The following is a 22,951-nucleotide window of genomic DNA, read 5'->3' on the forward strand; positions in this document are numbered from 1 at the left end:
CACTCAGAATAATTTTTTGAAAACTCAGGGTTCTGATATAAATTTACACATGATTGCCACACCTATAGCTATATTTTTATTAAAATTGAGTAATTTGATATGTGGTTTCAAATGATATTGAGTCAAGTGTTATTTTGATCAAAATATAAATTTGTTAAATACAGGGCTGTCACACACTCAAGATACTCAGGGAAACTTCTAGAAAATCTCTTTTTTTTAAAAAACTTTTTAAAAAAATTTAGGATGACTTAAGTAGTTACAATTTTTCATAAAAATCTCAAAATAGTTTTAGTATTTTTTATTTTCTACAATTCAAATAGTTATTTTTTTATGGCTTAATGGTTTTTTCACAGATTGCTCTATTGTAGATTGAAGAGCAATATTATTATAGATTTGATTGTTGAAAAACAGTTAGAGATTTCTACATAAAAAAAAGAGCAATCAAAGTTTTTAATTGAAAATAATATTTGTTCTTATATAAAGTAGAGACCTCTTGATATTTTTCAACAATCAAATCTACAATACTTTAAATCTTATGATCTTATCTATATCTAATTAATATTTAAAAATAAAAAAATATATTCGTTGGCCACACTGTTATAATTAAACTAAAGAATCACTTAAATATGTTTATAAACCAAAGTGGGTGCTGGTCAACAAGAGTTAAAAAAAAACATCAGTCTAAATCAGGGCATAACAGTCTAAAATTTCAAAATATTTTGAAAGATCCTGACATTAGCTAATTTAAACTTTAATATTTTGTATCTGACTAGTTGTAGTAGTATGTAATTCAAAATGAAAATAATGTTGCTGATGAAGACATCAATGTTGTTAACAAAGGAGTCAAAATAAACTATTTAGAACTTAGGTATTAAAACTACAGGTTTTTTCTAAAAAAAACAAAATATAATTTTTTTTCAAAAAGTGTGTAAGTTGAAAAACTTAAAATATTTTTTTCTGACCTTAAAATTTGTTTTAACTTATAAAACATTTTGAAGGCTTTAAATTTATTTATCACAGATAACTGCCAGAAAATAAATTAATTATATATTTACTTACTATATCTGTTAATTGCTATTTGTTGCTTATCAGATAATATTTAATAGTATTTTTTATTTTAGTAGTACTGTAATGTTTCACTACTTAGTACTAAGTTATAAAAGTTTAATTTGTTTATTTTAGCTTTTGTAAATATAAGTTCTAAACTTGCAAACTCAGTATGAATGATAGTACTATCAATGACTATGATAAACTCTGCAAAATAGGAGAGGGTATGTTTTAAAACGATATATTAAATATTTTTAAAAGTGTTCATAAAAAGGTGAATAAATTATATTAAGTTAATTAAATAATATTAAAAATAAAAACTAGTTAATTTAATTAAACAACTTTATAGATGTTGAAATTAAAATGTATATAAAACTAAAAATATTTATAAGATGCAAATGTTGTTTCTAATTAAAACAAGCTTTTTAGAATTTGTAATTTTTATTTTATTATGAAGTCTAAAAGTAGTTTTCACTTTTTTATTACAAAATAGTTTTAGTTTTTTTAATATTTTTCTCAGCTATTTTTACAACTTAAAAAAAAAACTCGAACCACCTTTTAATATACAAGGGTGCCTTCCATATTTAAGGATTCATTTAAAAAAATAAAATACGAGTACTGTGCTTATTTATTTATCTGGACATGTTAGGCGAGATTTTTCTGTAAACATGTCCGGATAAGCATTTTTTCAGGTAAGTACAAGCATTTTTTTTAATAAAACAATATAACTTATAAATATTATGCAATGCATAATTAATAACAAAAGTTAAGCTCCTCTTTACTGATTCAAACTTTTAAAACTGTTCTTAATTTTTCAAAATGTCATACAAAGTCGACCTGCATATCCTGAACTGTTCCATTAAAAAAGATTTTGGCACATTGTTTTTTACCATTTTACAATGCTTAATGCAACTTTGTTTTTTTTTTTATTTTGTCTATTTCAAAAACCTGGTATTTTGAGTGTGTCAAACTTATATAACTTAAAAATAAATAGTTATGCACCTCACCTTTTATAAAATAGTTTGAATTAAAATTCATTCATAAAAGAACTATTATACATTTATTAAAAAAAAAAACTTGGAATTTAATTAACTATCAAAAACACTTTGAAAATTTAAGTACAAAACTTTAAGTCATATTCTAAATAACATTGTTTAAAAACTTTTAAAAGCTGACTTGAAATACAAAGGCTTATGATAACTAAACTAGTTTTGAACCAAGTTTGAATGTAAGCTTTAGTAAGTCTTATTACGTTATAACAATGAACTACATTGCAAAATTTACAAAATCACTTAAAAATTTTTGCAGTATGAAAGCTTAAATATTTGTTTCACATAATAATGTTTGTGTTCAATATTGATTTTAAAAAGATTTTCTTCTTAACTGAAACTGTCCGGATAAGTGAGCGTCCGGATAAGTGAATAAGCACTGTATCAATAGTTATATCTGCATTTTTTATAAAAAAATGTTTAAGAACTTAATGAGAAAAAGTTGCATAATATTAAAATGAAAAATTAGTTTTTGACATAGTCTTAATATATCCATTGTTCTGATATATTTAAATAGTTTTAATTTTTTTTGGGATTTTTTCTTATCTTATCTCAATAAATTTATTAATTAAAAATTTGTTTATAATAAAACAATTGACTTTTCAAATTTTTGAGGAAAACGTTGCATCTAATGTATACATAAGCACATCATATAACAAAACTTACCACCTCTCAAACGATTGTTTGAATGCTCTAAAAAGCAATTTATAGTTTATACTTAGCCTTAGTTCATCAAGTAAAATATTTGAATAAATTTTGACACCCTTAAGGCTAAAAACATATGTACCTATATCATAGCCAAATGTTATAGGTACATATGGAATAGTCTACAAAGGAATGCATAAAAAGTCTGGAAAACTTGTTGCATTGAAAAAGATCCGATTAGAGCATGAGGATGAAGGTGTTCCCAGTACAACAATTAGAGAAATATCTACTTTAAAGGAGCTTGAACATCCAAATATTGTCTAGTCAGTTGATTTTTCGTAATTAATAGTCTCTCAAATTTTATTTGTTGTAATTATTAAGTTCAATTTTTAAATGAATTAAATTTTTTTTAACTTTATTCAAAAGCGTTTTTTTAATGATTAAATCAAATAGACTATAATGTTAGTACAATGTAAATAGCAAAACTAAGTGCACTTTGTAATCAAATGTTAGTATACTAAGATTTTATTCGGTTTACCATTAAGAATCTGAATTAATAAATTTTACAGTTATACTTAATAGATATTATCTTAAGACATTTAAGTTATTCGTATGTGGAAGTTTTATATTTTGTGTTAAAAAATTATCCTTACTAGTTTTTAGTAAAATTTTTTTTGTATATTAAGTCTTAGGTTAAGTATGTCTTTTTATAAAGTTGTTTTTTGTTATGAACAATCTTTTTATTTGACATCCTAAAAATAAAATTGTGTTTGCCATAAGCTTATAGATAGTATCTAAATAGATGATTATTTTATAACAGTATCTTTCTTAAATAGAATTATGAAAAAAAATTAAGCTTTTTAGATGAATTTTAAGTTATAACTCAAACGTGATAAAACTTATGAAAATTATATTTATAATACTCAAATAAAATTTTTACTTGTAGAAAAATTAATTATTTTGCCTGTATAATTTTTAGTATGCATGATGTGATTATGCAAGAAAAGAGTTTGTACTTGGTCTTTGAATTTCTCACTGAAGATTTGAAAAAGTATACTGATAGACTTCGTGAAAGAAAACAAGTTATGGAATTACCTGAACTTAAAGTTAGTAGCACTATTTTTAAAAAGTTATGATTATACCTGTTTTAGTTGTGATATTTTTATAGGTACTTGATAAATTTTTATTTATAAATAAATATAAAGCAATTGGATGAGTTTAAAAAAGTTGTTCATATATGAATTAAGTAAAAACATTTCTAATCATTAATAACATAAATATTGAAGCTCTATTTTTTTTTGAAAAATGCGAATGCTAATTAACAATGAATTGTTTATTAGTCATTGACGTACCAAATACTGCAAGCAATAACATTTTGTCATTGTCGTCGAATTCTCCATCGTGACTTGAAACCACAAAATTTGCTTATCGGACCTGATGGAATTATTAAAGTGGCGGATTTTGGTCTTGCTCGAGCTTTTGGTATTCCCATAAGAATTTATACGCATGAGGTAGTTTTTTATGTTAATCAAATTTTGGTACAATTTTATTTGTTTAAAAGCTTTTAAGATTTACTTAAAAAGTACAAACTGTAAGTACAATTTTTTTTACAATAAAGGTTTTGTTACTTGTCAAAATAATTAAAATTAAAAATTTAAGTTACAAATTAAACTGAAATTTAAATACACGTATTTGTGTTGCACCAACAGAAAAAATAAGTTAATTGTTGATTTTTAGTTTATTAATTATTTCTACTGCAATCTACAGGGTTGCCAAAAGACCTGGAATCCTGGAAAAACCTGAAATTTGACTATTTAGGCTAAAAAACCAAAAGTTTGAGAAAATTTGAAAAAATGCTCTAGTTTTGAACAAGGATCAATAAAAAAACCTAGAATTTTCAGAAATTTTTTATGTTAAGTATAAAATTTTGATTTGAAGCTAAAAATATACCAAATAGATAAACTTTTTTTGTTATCATTATTTTTTATTTATTTAAAAACACATTTAAAGTAGTTTTAACATATCTTTTCAATGTTGTTATCCTATTTAAGACAGTTTTTTACCTTTATCTTAATTCTATACTAAAAATAGACTCAAAAACTTGTACTTTCGAAAACCTGGAAGAAATTTCTCAAAAACCTTTGGCAACCCTAAATCTACCTATTTTTAATCCTTAAAGTGTTGTAGTTGGAGTTGATATTTAGCTAAAAGTATCTAATATCCACGATAAAAAAAAAAATGGTAACGAAACAAATTAAGTTTCTTGTTTTCAATTTGAGTTTTTCTGAATATTTTCATTTACTCTAAAGCAAGTATCGCTAATCTGAGACTACATTCAAAATTTTAATAAAAAAAAGTTTTATTTGTTTTTAAAATAATTTGTCCCATGAAGAATTTTTTTTAACATGGCTTAAAGTAGGTTTTAAAGAGATTTTGGGTTGTTAATTTTATTAGTAGCCAAACCTTGCGCTAGAGATTTGTTATGAAAGTTTTGTTTTAATAAATACAACTAACTTTTTTTATCAATATTATACTGATTCTACATTGTGTTGTATTGAATTCGTTCACCAACTACTATTTATTATAAGTACAGTTTCTTAATAGTTTCAAAACCTTAAAAGGTACTTATACTGTTAAATTATTAATCACTGGTTAATTGTGATAATAGGAATAATATGGTACAATGTATTAATGCTATAATTTTTTGAAAAGTCTTAGTTATTATTATGTTTATTATTTTACCTTACAACTTTTTCTAGTATACAACATTTTTTTAATAAAGATTACTTTTTTAAGTTGTTGTTAGTTTTTATTTTTGATTATGTTATTTACTTTTAAGTTATTATAGGTAGTGACTTTGTGGTATCGAGCACCAGAGATATTATTAGGAGCTCCAAAGTATTCAACACCTGTTGACGCTTGGAGTATTGGTGCGATAATGGCTGAGATGATAAATCTTCAGGCACTTTTTACTGGTGATTCAGAGATTGATCAACTTTTTAAAATGTTCAAGTTAGTTCAAAAAAATATTTATCATAAAAGTGAAATATATTTTTTAAAGTGGTCATTTCTTCATCAGTTTTTCATTTAAAACACAAAGACTAGATTTTTAGCAATTAAAAAATTATATTGGGAGCAAATAAGTTATTGAACATTTATTTAAGTAAATTTTTGTTAATAATAAATCTTTGATTTAACACAAAAAATCTATCATTATAGATAATTTTTTTTGTATCTTCAAATACTTTTTAAGTAGCTTTATAGTATCTTTTCAATGTATTTATACTATTTAGCACAGTTCTTATCTTAAACTTAACTTTAACTCAAAAATTCAAAAATGTGTACTTTTAAAAACTTGGAGAAAATTTACAAAAACATTTGGCAACCCTGTATATAATGTAATTGTATGTATTTCTTAGTTATATTAACTAGTTAGCATTTGAATGCAAGAGTTATTATTAAGTTATGTCTAAATTAAAGAACTTTTGATCCTCTTTTCAGTTACTATGGATTTATTGTTGTAATGGCACGTCTAACGTAATATCATTGTTTTCTGGGATTTTTGTTTATTTATTTTTGTCCACTATTCATGATTTTAGAATTTTTTTTCATAGTTATACACTCGATAACCTTAAATCGAGCGTAAATTGTATGTCGCAACAAATTGACTTAAAACACATTAAAGAAGGTGCTTCTTGAACTCTAAAATCATAAAACACTTATAACTAATGTATTAACAGCCATTTTTAATTGAAGTCGTAGGCTTAATTAAAAAATAACTAGTTTCAAATCAATTTATCAGTAAAGTATATTTTTTATCTAACTATTTCTGTTTATTAATTATTTTTCTCCATTCAAAAACTGATTTCAGTTGTATAAAATATGTAGAATTCTCGGAACACCAAATGAAGAAACGTGGCCCGGATGCATGCAGATGAAAGAGTTCAACCAAACTTTTCCTAAATGGAAACCAAGTGACCTGGGTCAATATTGTCCTCTTCTCGATGATGCCGGAATCGATTTGCTACAAGTAAGTTCTTAATACCTGTAAAAATAAGTCAAAATATTCACAGGGTTCCCACTAAACTGAAAACTATGGACCCGTACAGTAAAATTAAAATAATCTGTATAAAATTTTAAAAATCATAAAAACCACATAAATTTACTTTCGCTTGGTAGTGGACCTTTTTCAGTAATATATACGGTCTGAAATTTTATTAAAGTATAAGTTTAATAAGTGAAAAAATAATTAAGAAGTAAATTAAAAATATATATTCAGATAGTATTTTGAAAAAAGTAACACAGCTCATATACACAGTAAAATAATTAAAGTACATACTTTGAGAAAAACATACTTAGCCACACTACAAAACTGACTGAAAAACTTTGACTAACTATTTAATAAACGTCGCTCTCAGAGCTGAACAGCGCGTTACGATAAAAATATAATATAATAAATAATAATAGTTAAAATAATTTCCACTGCATTAAAAAATAGTGGGAATCTTGTATTTAAATATTGTTATCGAAGTAAGTTTAAAAAAAAACTGTCTTAAAAAGTGTTATGCTTGCTCCTGAAAGCCAATTCTTACATGACAAGCTTAAATTTAGTGTAATTAAAACTGCTATAAGCAATTTTTGGAAAAAAAGATCTTATCACATTGTAAAACACAGCAATTTTTGGTGTACAATCCTGCCAACCGTATTTCTTGCAAACGCGCGATGGAGCATCCTTTCTTTGACGATTTCGACAAAACCAAAACGCCAGGACACAAAGTTCCCATGCTGGCTCCGTGCGTCCCCAGACTCGCAATGAGGGCTCGTCAAACAAATGCTTAATTTTTTGTTTTTCTGTTACATAACATTTGGAAGGTTTGAAAATCAGCTATTTAAATTTTGCTTCTGTTGAACTTAATTGGATTGCCTTCACATTTTATTGGCTAAAATACCTTATAAAGTTAACTTAAAAAAATATGTTTAATCGGTAAGACGATTCTGGATTTTATAGGTTAATAGTAATAAGTTAACAGTATTAAATATTTAAATTAAATGTTCAGACAATAAGGTTTATCAAGTTGTTTAAAGAGTTCTAGTTAAGGTTTATATAAATATTTTATAATGTTTATGATTGATGTTGCTAGTGTTTTCGTCATTTAGTTATTAAGTCTGTTTTTTTTTTTTAATTTTGACAACTTTTCATTTCTTTATAAATTAAGTAATTCTATCTAAACAAAAGAGTAAGTGCTTAAGAGATGCACACATTTTTGAGTTGACATTGTTAGATACATTTGATATTTTATTAAAACTCAGTCATTACTGTTTAGTTGTTAACTTAAATTCTTTTGTAATAAACTTTCTCTAGTTTGAAATAAATGCTTCGTTTTGTTAGATTTTAAAGTGTTTGATTGTTAACACCTGATTTCTACTGCTCGAACAGTCAGACTAATTTTAGAATAGACTTAGTCATTGAAATAGGTTAACCTAACGATTTTAACAATAAAAAAAAGTACAGCTAATACTAAATTAATTTAATATTTTAAAAACTATTTACAAGCTTAATTATTGTAACTTCATTACTACGACACGCTATCGACTCTGAAATACATTCTGATAAAAAAAAAATTACGGTTGAACAGTAGTATACCATGAAAGTTGCACTCAAGGGCTTACAGGAACAATCGGTCCAAATCGCGTTTAAGTTAAGTTAGGAAATAATAACATTTCAAAATAAATATTTGTGTATCTTAAAAAATATTAAAGTTTTAATGTGATCTAATGTCGTATCTATTGGACATTCCAAACTAAAAAAAGTCCTTATAGAACAACAGTTATCGGACTTGACGCAGTAGATCTTTTAAAATAGTTTTGCTCTGCATTTCTTATAATTATAAATATTTTTAAAGTTAAAATAATGCAGATAAATTCAAATTTAGATTAGTTTCGTTTTTTAAAAGCTTGTAGATGTTTAGTAGTTATCAAATATAAGTTTTAAAAAACAGAAAAAAGATATTTCCACTCAATCTAATGAATTAGAATCTAAAAACACTTTCTATTGGGTGTTTTCGACAAATTCGTCGACTAAGTCTTTCTCCAGGGTTGCCACGAGGTCCGGAAAATTTAGGAAAAATTGTGTATTTGAAAAAAGTCCGGAAATTTGACAAAATTTGAAAAACGTTAGATTTTGTCAGTTCTATTTTACAATATTCCTTACTTTCTTAAGCATTCAAATGTTAAAAAAGTAAAGAAAAAGGAAATCTTAAGTAAAAAGACAGGAAATTTTTCTCAGCTTGATCTGTGGCAACCCTGTTCAAGAATGCTTCCTTTTTTAAAAACCGCACACTCTGTACAAGTAAAGTTAGTTATTTTAATCTACAAAGTCTGGGGATTTAAAAAATTATACATATACTTGAAATTGTTGAAATTTAAAAGTTTACTTAAATAGCGATAAAAAAATATAGATCCGTATGATTTTTTTTCTAATTCAAAAAAAAGTAGATAAATACAAAATGAGTTTATTAAATGAGACTTTAAAATATAATTTTTAATATATAAAAATAACAATAAAACACTCAAGTGTATAAGTAGTTTTCTATTGTTATTTTATTTAATCGTTTAATAACGAACTTTTAAGACAATTAAAAACTCTTCAAATTGCCTCGTTCCTATCAACATAACTTTTGTTAAATGTGTAATATTTTAGTTTAGATTGAAGCACTAAATGCGCTTGAATCATTGCTTTTTACCTTTGAGTTTTCAAAGAAATTTTTTATTTTTTTGCTTCAGTTGCGGGCCCACTAAAAGGGGGTGTCCGCTAGGAGGGCCTGGCAGCCCCGACGGAACAGATACTGTCTTTGAGTTACTTATGAGTCTCACACTCATATCCAATCAATATATATAAACAATATATAAAATATCAATATATGATGAATATCTATATCAATATATGATGATCTATATCATCAATATATGATGAATAATGGGAATCAATAACAAATACTAATAATAATATGAACATTTAACAGGATCTAATAATTTTAAATGATTATATATAAATACAGGAAACTTAAACTACCACTAATATAATAAATAAATCACTAATAATTTATAAACAACTAATTTTTACTAAATTTTATTATTAAACAAATTAGAATTGTAAGCTTGCAATTAGAGAAAATTAAGAGAGAATAACAGCATTTACAAGATGGCAGTCAACAAAGAGATACAACAAGTTCTCTGAAGCCATATCATGTTACTCTCCAAACATATTATGTGACTCTCAAAACATTAAACCGGTCTTCAAAAACAACAAATTCTATCTATTATTACGTCATATCTTTTAATTTTAGCTTTCTTAGAAATAAATAACTATGTACTTTTTCGAATAATAGCCTAACATTACAGGGGTTTAATTCACATTTTTCACAATTTGATCCTATTTTGTTGAGTTTTAACTAAGCTATAATTTGATTTTTACAGATTTTTGAAATACATATAATTTTTGAGATACGGCCGGTCAGAGACTACAATAGGTTCCTTATTAGAGACACAAACTAAAAAAGCTAAAAAAAAGAATTTCTCTTAAAATCTATCTTCTTTTTTTTTTGAGATATTTACTTCAAACTTTCAGTAAATAATCCTTGCAATGTTTATAAAATTCTTTAGTCACAAAAAAAAAACTTTGATACGAAAATATACAAAAAAACTTTTAGTTTCGTTTCTTACAAAATTTTATTATTTTTTAAAATAACTCTACCAATACAGAGAACTTCAAAGTTAAACCTTTTTGTGAATAGTTTAAATCACGGTTTAATACCTAATCTAAAGTAAAATCATTAAGAATTCTAACTAATGAGTTTGATGATAGGCCAAACATAAATGATAAGTATTGTTAACAATAATACCGTATATACATATATTTTTTGTATAACCTTATATATAGAAACGATTCGGCAACTTGTAAGTATATGTATGAAAAAAAAAAGTTAGGACCGTTTTTACAAATATCAGAACTTATATTGTATAGAGTCAAAATCTATGGAAGTATTTCATAAATTACAACATATGAATAAGCCTTAAGATCAAGAAGTTTTAAAAACTCAAAATAAAAGTTAGTGCATTATGATGCATAGATTCGACAGATAACATAAATTCGACATAAAAGGAAAGTTTAAAGATTTTAGATACAAAGCATTCATAAAACCGAAAAAAAAAAACTGGAATAAACTTTTATAAAAAAAAAAACTTTGTTTTAAGCTTTCCGTAATTTTCGCTTCATCATTATTTTTGTAATAATTTTGATTTTTTTTTCATTTGTAATATCTTTCTAATAAGCATATTTTTGTGTTCTCTGATTATTTTTGAAAAACTGCAATTAAAATTAATTTAGTAAGCTTAATTATTTCTAAATTGTAATCATAATTTAAGTAGGTAAAAAACTAAACATTCATAAAGTAGTTATTAATGCTACAAAGCAGATAAACAAAGTTTTCACCTATAATTATTTTCACAAAAAATTTTCGATATGCTATGCAATAAATTTTTTTTCGGTCTTTTGTAAACTTTTTGTCAATCAGTTTTTTTCTTGCGTAAACAAGCTTTACAGTACTTTTTCTTTGATTATTTTCACAGTTCTTGATTTTCAACTTTTTACCAATTTAACAAGGACTCATTATAATGTAAATTTAAGAGTTTCTAAGCTTCTAAAAACTTGATTTCTTTCTTCTCCAATTGTAAACTCCATAAAATTCAAATATTTCAACAAAATCGCTAAATAATACCTGACGAACACAGAATCTTTATTTATTTGTAAATTAATTTATTTTACAATAAATGTCTTAATTTTTTAAATCATTAAGTAGGAACATAAAACTCTTTATTTTCTTTAGCTTTCTCACATTTTTAATTTAAATAACTTACTTTTGGTAGTAATTCGAAAAGTATTTTACACAGACCATTTTGTTTGATAAATGAACTTCTTTTCATTCATTAATTACTTTATTTAACGTTTTATTAATGGTTACAAAGAAGAAGCTTATAATATTTTCAAAGTGTATTACATCTGCTTTGTAAGAATGTGAAAAATTATATATCTAACCGAGTTACGTGCTGCCAAAATTTAGAATTAGTTTTATAAAAAATGTATTAATAGTACTACGGTAAATGATTGTGATTCTAACTTAAAACATGGGTAAGCTTTTATATTTCAAATTCTTGGACATTTTTATATGTCTATGATATTTTAATTAACTAATACTGTCTAATATTAAAAAAAGGATTAAAGTCTGTCATACAAAGTAAAAAAAAAACCAAAACAATAATTAAAACTTAATCTCAAAGTGTTGCCACAATAAACGTTATAGTAAAAGTGCAATAACTAATTATTATCAGTCTAGTTTTAAACTTCATTGTCATATTTCTTTTATTTTCTTGAATTAGCTTCAACATAATTTAATTTTTTCAGACTATTTAACGTTTCTGAATTCTTTAAGTTATCATTTCTGTTTTAATTATTCAACCTTTTCAAAGTTTCGGAGTACAAAACTTCACCTTTTATTTTCGAACTAAGTACGATATTTTGTATGAACCAAAATTTCCAAGTAGTTATACATAAAGTCTTCACAAGATTTTAATGCAGATTGACTTTGTTTGTTTCTCTTTTAATACTCAGAAAAAGTAACATGATTTTGCTTTTCTTCTACTAACTCATCTTTAATTTTAGTATTTTTATGTAATTATACATAAGATTGTATGATTTAAACTCTTTATAAGCATGTGATCAACAATTTTTACTATATTTTTTTTTGCAACTAGGATTTTTAGACATTTTTTATTCGTTAGCTTACTAAAATCGGTAAAATGTATTAAGTTTGACTAAAACTTGCTTTGTTCTAGCTAAAAATCTACGTAAAATATTTTATTATATGTAAATAAAAAAGTATAGGAAAAGAAGCATTTAAACTAGTATGTAGAAAGCTAAATACTTACTTTGCTTAGTTCTTTCTTTATCTTGAACTTGTACTAATTTGATATATTTTCAAATCCAACAACCGAATAAAAAAGTTATATTTTAGATAAAAACAACTTAATATAAAAAAAGTAACAGACTCTAAATAACTCAACTTTACGTCATAAGTAATTTATTTTACAAACTTTTTCAATAAAATCAATTATTTCATAAAATTTTTGTGCAATTTTTTTAAATTTACACAAATTTTACTAAAGTACAAATTTTTGTAATACTTCTGATCAAAGTAGCTAATTCAGGGGTCGGCAGGTATTTAGTAGTCATGGGCCAAATTTCGAAAATAAAAACCTTCGCGGGCGGCAGTTTCAGTTACAACGTGACCTTTTATTAAACTAAAAACTAACTTTAAAAAATTGTGCATAGTTGATAATTAAATGAAAAGTTCAGTAAACAACAGATTATTACAGTATATACTTTTATTATGAAAAAGATACTTAAATGACAGTTTATTTGTGTTTGTGACTACGCTAAGATTAATGAAAAAAAATATTACGTAGTAAATTATAGAATAAATTCGGATAAAAAATGTATAAAAAAAATATCAAAACTAATACACAAAGTAAACTAGTTTCTATCAAACTTGCTTTATACACTTTGAAAAAAACTGACTGAAAAATATTTACTAACAATTTAATAAACTTATAAAGCACATTTTAGCGCTTAACAGCACCTTATAGAATATAATTGTTACTTAATGTTAAAAATTTACAGAAGATTTTTCAAATTTCTGTGGGAAGCCTGTATTAAAATATTGTTTTTATTAGCAGGTTTTCTAAATACTAGAATACCGTAATCTTAAAACTTTTTCTAATAGGTCAATTTTATTTGAAAGTCAATTTTTACTTAGTAAAGCTTTATTCTAGTATAAAAATAAGCTATAAACAGTTTTTTGTATTAATTATATTTATCTCATTAAAAATGCTAACTTAAAGCATAACACTTGAAAAACACGGCAATTTTTGGTGTACAATCCTGCCAACCGTATTTCTTGCAAACGCGCGATGGAGCATCCTTTCTTTGACGATTTCGACAAAACCAAAACGCCAGGACACAAAGTTCCCATGCTGGCTCCGTGCGTCCCCAGACTCGCAATGAGGGCTCGTCAAACAAATGCTTAATTTTTTGTTTTTCTGCTGCATAACATTTGGAAGGTTTGAAAATCAGCTATTTAAATTTTGCTTCTGTTGAACTTAATGGGATCGCTTTCAGATTTTATTGATTAAAATACTTTTTCAAGTTAACTATAGTTCAAAATATTTTTAATCGGTAAAACGATTCTGGATTTAATAGATTAAAAATAATAAGTTAACAGTATTAAAAATTTAAAAATTAAATGTTCAGACAATAAGGTTCATCAAGATGTTTAAAGAGTTCTAGTTAAGGTTTATATTAATAATTTATAATGTATTTGATTGATGTTGCTAGTGTTTTTGTCATTTAGTTATTAAGTCTGTTTAATTTTGACAGTTTTTTTTCATTTCTTAATAGATTTAGTCATTCTATCTAAACAAAAGAGTAAGTGCTTAGACATGCACAAATTTTTGTGTTAACATATCGTTAATTACATTTATATTTTTTTTAAAACTCAGTCATTACTGTTTAGTTGTTTACTTAAATTCTTTTGTAATAAACTTTCTCTTGATTATAATGAATGCTTCGTTTTGTTAGATTAATAAAGTGTTTGATTGTTAACACCTATTTTCTACTGCAGAGAGTGTTAATTGTATACTTTATGAATAAAATTTAAAGATGACCTAAGTATATACACTTGACAATGTTTAAGTACAAATATAAAACAGTCAGACTAGTTTTAGAACAAACTTAACCATCGAAACATATTTTTATTAGATGAAAAAAAATTATAACTGTAGTATACACTAAATTAATTTAAGATTTTAAAAACTTTTTACAAGCTTAATTATTTTAACTTTATTACTACGACGACACGCTTACTACTATTTAATACATTCTGATAAAAAAATTTAAAACCGCGATTATGAAGTAATGCCTGGAAAGTTGCACTTAAGCTCATAGTTAAGAGGGGCACAGTTGAACCCAAATAGCGTTGAACTGGAAATAGGGGTTAATTTTTATTCAAATCAACATTTGTAAATTTTAAAAAGCATTTAATTTTAGTGTATTCTAAGGTTATATCTATTGAACATTCCGAACTTAATAAAACAATTCTAAATAGTACAATAGTTATCGGACTTTAAGTAGTAGCTTTTATGAAATGGTTTTGCTCTATGCATTGTTTTATCTATAAATACTGATCTTTGAAAAATAAAGCAAACTAAGTTCATATCGAAATTAATTTCGTATATTAGTAAAACTCTTTCAACTAAAATTATTTAATTAAAGTTTGAAAATAGCTTATTTAGTATAATTTCGACGAATTCCTCAACTAACTTTTACTAAAATGCTTCCTTTTTTTTTAAACGGTACTCAAAACATTTTTTATTTATTTATTATTCTACAAAATACCTGATCCAGGTGTGCTGAATTTCCTTAATTTTAGAAAGTTTACTTGAACAACAATAAAAAAACATGCAAAAAATGTAAATTTCATTTATTTTTATTTTACAAAAAAAAAAATATTGAAAAAAATGCTAAATGAAATTATTGAATAAATCTTTAAAAAATTTTTTATATCTTTGAAAACAGCAACAAAATACTTGTAATGTTAAGGTATTTTTCAATATTATGTCATTTATTTGTTGATTTACGAGTTTTAAACACAAAATAAATTGAACTAATCAAAAACACTCAAATTACCTCGCGCCAAGTGACATAATTTTTTTATAGATGGAACTTTTTAGATTAGTTTGAAGCACTAAAGCGCTAATATTTTGGTTTTACTACCCAAAAGTTTTCAAAAATAAATTCCATTATTATTTCTTTGCTATTGCCAGTTGCGACCCCTTTGTGGGGGGTAAACCACTTTTTCACAATTCAATCTTATTTCGTTGAATTTTCACCAAGATACAAGTTGCTTTTTAAAGACCTTAAAAATTCAAATAAATTTTTGATATATAGGCGGTCAAAGTTAGAGACCCTAATTACGGGAAGTACAAACAAAAAAGGCGAAAAGAACAAATTTCACCAAAGTTCTATCTTCTATGTTTTTTGAGATTATTATGTAAAACTTTTAGTAAATATTCCTCGCATTATTTCTAAAATTTTTTTTGCAAAATATAAAGGGAATAAAAATCTTAAAACAAAAGTTAACAAAAAAAAACTGTTTCATTTTCGTATTTTTTTGTCATAAAACCTTTGTTTTTTTTTATAACTCTAACAATACAGATAATTTAAAATTTAAAACTTTTTATGAATAGTTTAAAACCTAATCTAAAATAAAATCATTAAGATTTATAACTAAGATGTTTAATAATAGACCACCCTTCAATGATAAATTATATTTATAAGAATACCCTATAAACATACTTTTTTTTGTATAACCTAATATACCAGTAGAAAAGAATCGGCATCTTGTAAATATTTGTATGAAAAAACAAGTTAGGAATATTTTTATAAGTTTAATAACTTATACCGTATCAAGTCAAAATCTAAGGAAGTATTTTATAAATTACAACATATGAATTAGCCTTAAGATCAAGAATTCTTAAAAAATCAAAATGAAAATTATTTCATCTATCATGCATAAATTCGACAGTTAGGTTTAAAATAAAAGGAAAGTTTAAAGATTGTAGATACAAAGCATTCACAAAACCAACTTTTAGCAAACACATGAATGTTACAAATCAGAACTATAAAAAAAAATTCCTTGATTGAATATAAAAAAACATAAATTAAAAAAAAACTTGTATACAAATAAAAAACTAAATTTGTTTTGGGTTTGTTTTCCAAAGTTATTGCTTCTATTATATTTTGAAATAATTTTGAAATCATTTTGCACTACTTTTGTGTTCTTTAATTATTTTTACTGCGACTAGAAAATAATTAAGTAAACTTAATTGTTTCAAAATAGTAAACATGATTTGATTAGGTAAAAGAATTAAATAAACATTCATAAAGTAGTTTTTAATACTACATAGCAGATAAAAAAAAGGTACTACTTCTATAATCTATAAGTGTTTCCACAATAAACTTTTTAATATGCAATACAATACTTTTTCTGTAAAATTGTTGTCTTTATATTTTTTTTGTGATAACAGGCTTCACGATATTTTTCTTCAATTTTTTCACAGTATATAACCTTTCCACTGTTTAATAACTTAACTAAGTTTCATTTCAAATCGTCCTGGACAAGACATTAAAAGAAATTCAAATGGTGTGCGACTCGATACCCAAAAGGTTTTTTGGTACACGGATCCTAGAACGAAAGAATTTGAGCGCTTATTTTTGTGGTTCATTAACAATGAACTTAAATTGTAAATTTTTGAGTTTTCAAGCTTAAAAAACATGATTATTTTCTCCAATTTTATAATCCTTAAAGTTCAAGTATTTCAAAAAAATCGCAAGATAATATCAGATAAACACAGAATCTTTATTTACTGGTAATTTACATATTTTTAACAATAAATATCTTAATTTTTTTAGTTATTAAGTAGGAACAGAAAACTCTTCATTTTTTTTTTAAGTTTTCACGTTTTTACTTTAAATAATTTACTTTTGGTAGTAATAAATAGAATAAGAAAAAATTTTGACAGAGTTTAATTTCAACTTAATTAATTTATAATTTGTGTTTGATAAATAATCTGTTAACTTCTTTTTACTCTTAATTACTTTAGACAACTTTTTTAGGTAATTGTAACAAAGAAGAAGCTTATAATATTCTCTAAACTCCTGACATTTCTTTGATACTATAACTTCGTAATAATGAGAATAACTATTTAACTGAGTTACATGCTGCCAAAAATAGTTAATAGTTTAAAAAAAAATTATAAATAGTACTACGGTAAATGATTTTGATTCATACTAAAAGCATAGGTATTCTTTTATATTTAAATGTCTTAAATATTTTTTTCTGTCTATGACAGTTTAAATAACTAATACTGTTTTTTGATACAAAGTAACAAAAACTATAGCAAAACAGTGATTACAGCGGTTGCAAAAATGGCTTGTTTGAGATATAAATAAAGAAGCAAACGTTAAATAAACTTATTATTTTTGTGCTTTTAAGAAGTGGGGTTTTATAATTTATATATAGTTAAAAATGTATTTGAAATCTTCTTAAAGTATATTTTAGAATACTGCACCAAACTAGAAAATAATTTCGTCTGTGTTAAGTATTTTGATAATTTAATTATTTTGAGTTTGGTAGGCATGATTACAGAAAGTAAAAACTAAAGATCCATGAAGTCAAAACAGTTTAAATTTAAACTGTGAATACAAACTAACTAACCGGCTCTACCTCTTCAGTGTAAAAGTATTGAAGAGATAGTATTCACAAAAATAGTTTAGTTCGAAAAAAAAAGTGAAATTTTTTACTCACGAAGCTTTTATAAGATTTGAAAACGTTGAAATTATTAGAACAGAAAGGGTTACTTCAAGAATTCAGAAACGTTTAGTAGTCTGGAAAAAAATAAAGTACAATAACTAACTATTAGTCAGTAGTTTTTGAAACTTAATTTTTATATTTGTCTGATTTTGATAAATAAACTTAAAGAAGATTTCGATTTTATAATTTTTTCAGACTGTTTAAGGTTTCTGAACTCTTCAAGTTATCCTTTCTGTTCTAATACCTTTTTGAGTCTATTTGTTAACTTTTTCAAGTCTATTTAAAGTTTCATCAGAACAAAGCATCGCATTTTTTTTCGAACTAAGTCCAATACTTCGTATAGACCAAAACTTTAAATAGTTTTAAATAAATACAAAATCTTTACAAGTTTGTAGTTCAGATTATTTAGCAATCCTTGTCTGTAATTCTCTTTTTATACTTAAAAAGAACACTTTGCTTTTCTTTTATTAATTCATTTTTAACTTCAGTATTTTTGTGTAATTACGCACATAAGGGTATAGTTTAAGCTCATTACAAGCATGTAATCAACAATCTTTAGTATAGTTTTCTGCACAACTAGGATTTTTCAAACATGCAACATGAAAAAATTATCTTAGCAAAGTATTTTCTAAGCTATTATAAATAAAAAAAAACTTAAGAAATGTTTATTATAAACAAAAATATAAAATACTTTTTTATGAAAAGAAACATTTAAACTAGTATGTTGAAAGCAAACTACTTACTTTTTTTTTTCCTTTATCTTTATCTTGACGTTTTACTAATTTGAAGTTTTTTTGATCCAACAATCAAATGAAAAAATTATAATAAAAATAAAACAACTTGTTATAACAAAAAGTAACATACTTTAACTGCCTCTTAATTACTTTAGACAACTTTTTAGGTAATTGTAACAAAGAAGAAGCTTATAATATTCTCTAAACTCCTGACATTTCTTTGATACTATAACTTCGTAATAATGAGAATAACTATTTAATAGGTCATAATTTACGTCATAAGTACAATAACCTCTCGCATCTTTACGCACTCGTGACGTTACGCACTCTCATTTAGTTACGCATTTTAGAATTCTAAAAAATCCAAAACATAAAATTTCTAATTTGAATTCGTCAAAGTTCTCATGGCATAAAATTTAATTCCTACTCAAAAAAACCGTTAATATATCTTTAATACAATGCAAGTTTATCCTTATGTGGGCAAAGGTCAAATTAAAAAAAGTAGTAGTAACATGAACAATTTTTATTAAACATTTTTCTTATATTTTATATATTCTGTTCAAAAGAAGAAATCCATTACAGCACCAAATGCATATTTTTGTGAAAGGCTATAGAAAAAAAATTAATATAGACACCACACCATTTACTAATTGTAAACAAATGCTTAACTATAAATTAAATTTGCAAAGTAGAATAGAATATAAATGCTAAGTATCAAATAAGTCACATATAAATAAAGACAAACTCTACTTATGTTATAAATTATTAAATTTTTCTACAACTATTAGTATTTTATATAAATTTAAATCCTTTTTTTTTTGATATATATGTGGAGTTTAATCTTTTGTTTAAAATATTTATAAATAAAGTAAACAAATTGTTCAAAGTAGGAAAGTTCCCAGTCTGCTTTTAACTAGAAGCAATACCAGAAAACAGCCATTATAGTAAAGTATATTTAGTACTTCTCGTATCTTTACGATCTCTCATCTTTTCTGAGGACACAATGTGCGTAAATAGGCGAGAGGTTACTGTAGTTTATTTTACAAACTTTTTTAATGAATCTAATTGTTTGATAAAAATTTTGTCCATTTTTTTGAAATTTATACAAGTTTTATTAATTTGTGTTATACTTCTGATAAAAATTTATTAGCTAATTCACGGTTCGGCAGGTATTTGGTAGTCATGGGCCAAATTTTGAAAATAATCTTCGCGGGCAGCAGTTTCAGTTTATGACTTTCACCTTTTATAACTCAACAAACAGTAAATTAGTTGAACTATTTATTTACAAAATAACATTTGAAACTTATTTACAAAGAAATAATGAAACCACAACTTTGTAAAACAAAAACAAACCATCAAAAAATTGTTTGTTTGATTATAAAAACAAGACATAATAAAACTAAAAAAAAAGTTGTATAATTGAAATAAAACTTTGTTTTGGGTTTTTAAAAATAGTGGTTACACTATTCCTTTGTAAATAAGTTTGGAATGTATTTTTTCATTTGTAATATTTATGTTAAGCAAAAATTTATGTATACTTAAAAATGTTCTTGGAGTATTACAATTAGAATATTTTCTTGTACACTTGGTTGTTTCAAAATGCTCATCATGATTTGAGTAGGTAAAAAAAACTCATAAAGTTGCTTTTAATGATACATTGTGAATAAAAATGAACTGTTAGTTTTTTAATTTTAACTGAATAACTATAAAGTTAGAACGGTCCAAATTTACATTGTGGATAAAAAATAACTGATCGGCTCTACCTTTTTAATCTAAAAGTTTCTTCACAAAAAACGTTATAGTTAGAAAGTACAAAAACTAACCTAATCAGGTTTTATTTAATTTTCATTGTTATAGTTCTTAAATATGCTTCAAGATGATTTCTATTTTTTAAAATTTTCAGACTATTAAACGTTTTTGAGTTCTTTAAGATATATTTTCTGTTCTAATACTTCCAACCTTTTCAAATCTTATAGAAAGTTTCGTAAGTAAAAAAATTGCCTTTTTTTCCGAACTAAATCTGATATTTCATATGAACCAAAATTTATAAATAGTTTTTCATACACAAAAATTCTTCACAAGTTTTTAAGTCAGATACGTTAATAATTGATAATTAGAAACTAATAGATCTTAAGTGTTTTACACATAGCTTTAAATTATTTTCTGATATTTAATAACTTTACTTTACCTACTTCAGCAATATCAATTCTTTGCAGATAACTTGTAGAACAATTGTCTGGTTTTCTTCTTACCGAGCTCTTATGTTAAGTAGAGCTTGCCATTTATTCTAAGATAACTACATATTGTTTAATTTGGTATATTTGGACAGGGTTGCTATTTGAGATTTCCTGATAATGAATAAATGATAAATGAAAATCCAATGTAAACTGCTCTTTTTTGACTGTTGCTTTGTAATTACTCTTTAGAATGCTCTCACTATAAAATGAACAATTAGATTTGGTCCTACATTTGAATACTCTGTCTGTTTTGCTTGTATCTTCAAGTTTTGTTTTTGTGAAAATTGATAATGATGTTCATATCAGAAAGGCTTGATCACAAAGAAATTTCCAGTTTAAAACTTTATGCAGCTAATTATTTTTAGAAAAATGCAAGCAACCAAGTTCCAAAAACTTCTTTCCGATAATCTTTTTGACAGAAATTAAAAGTAGTGGATTAAAATAGATTGTTTTTCTGGATATCTTAAATTTTAGTAGAAGTTAAATTGGTTTTACTGTAACCTTTAAGTTTGTCAAAGCCAATTGCAGACAATCATTGTAATATTTTTATTATTGTCAAATATTTTTTTGATACTAGTAAGCTTATTCAATTTGTTATTGATCATGCAATTTATGCTTTTTTTTGTTACTTTTGGATGATTAGACTGAGTTATAGATCTGCGAAAACGAATGAAGAATAAAGTTTTTTGAACTTGTTTGCTAATAAAGCACTTAGGATAATAGATTATGTACAAACTGCAACAGTAGTATTAAAAATTTACAATAGTTATAAATATATTACAGTTTTATTTATATAAAACTTTTTTAAAACAAGGTTTAATAATAAACATACAACTGACTAAATTTTCTGTATATATATATATGTTTAAAATATTTAACATTAAGCACAAAACATAAAAGACTGATGAAAAGGAAATTTTGTTTTTGGTTTTATACAACTTGAGTAACAATATTCTTCAAATGATTACTTTTTTAAAGGTCGATGCTCAATATATACCTTAAAAATAACAATATATAAAATTGTAAGTAATGGCGTTTTTATATACTAACTAGTACTTCTGTAGTTTAGTTGGTATACTATCAAAATCCACCTGCGTTCAAAATCAACCCGATATTTTTTGCATTTTCTTTATTTATTTTTTATTTATTTATCACTGTTACCCCTAACCCTTACTCTTCATCAGTAAGCGGTTTTCGAATTTGACTGGGTGGATTTTGATCATGGGTGGATTTTGAACGTGTCCCAGTTCAGTTGTACTCATAAGTATACAAAACATGTAAACATTTTGGAAACAGTACAAAAAAAGTTTATTGTATACCTGTTTTATCATTTTTTTTTTAAACTACGAACATAAGTTTTTAATTTTATTCAGGAACAAAAAAAATAACTCTTTCTAATTTTTGTAAACAATTTGACATAATTTCCTATTTGTCGTCAAAAACATAAAGTAGAAAATGCCTTGTTGTTTCCCTGTAAGTATTTGTTAGGAGTCCTAACAAATACTTACAGGGAAACAACAAGGCATTTTCTACTTTATGTTTTTGACGACAAACTAAAGATAAAATAATGTCCTAACTTAGGACATTATTTTATCTTTAGTAACCAATAAATCTAAAAGTTAAAGTTAGTTTCTCTTCCACTTCTTAAGTGAAAGTTATCTTTTCATGTATATAATTAAATTTATTAAATAAAGATCCGCTTTTAGTTTAAGATATAAGTAAAAAATTGTCAACATACCTGATTTAAAGACCAC

At 24.7% G+C, this 22,951-nt stretch overlaps 1 protein-coding gene across 1 annotated transcript; it reads left to right on the plus strand.

Annotated features, from left to right (window-relative positions):
* Positions 1 to 1,180: 1,180 nt before the first annotated feature.
* LOC145829701 (cyclin-dependent kinase 1-like) lies at positions 1,181 to 7,884 on the plus strand. Its single transcript, XM_082937558.1, has 7 exons — positions 1,181 to 1,271; positions 2,908 to 3,064; positions 3,721 to 3,847; positions 4,082 to 4,252; positions 5,590 to 5,753; positions 6,630 to 6,771; positions 7,416 to 7,884. Exons 1-7 carry the CDS (start codon positions 1,220 to 1,222, stop codon positions 7,578 to 7,580), a joined length of 978 nt encoding a protein of 325 aa, XP_082793684.1. The 5' UTR covers positions 1,181 to 1,219; the 3' UTR covers positions 7,581 to 7,884.
* Positions 7,885 to 22,951: the final 15,067 nt, after the last annotated feature.

Source organism: Thalia democratica, chromosome 2, assembly GCF_965202585.1.
Source record: "Thalia democratica chromosome 2, ktThaDemo2.hap1.1, whole genome shotgun sequence".
NCBI lineage: Eukaryota > Metazoa > Chordata > Thaliacea > Salpida > Salpidae > Thalia > Thalia democratica.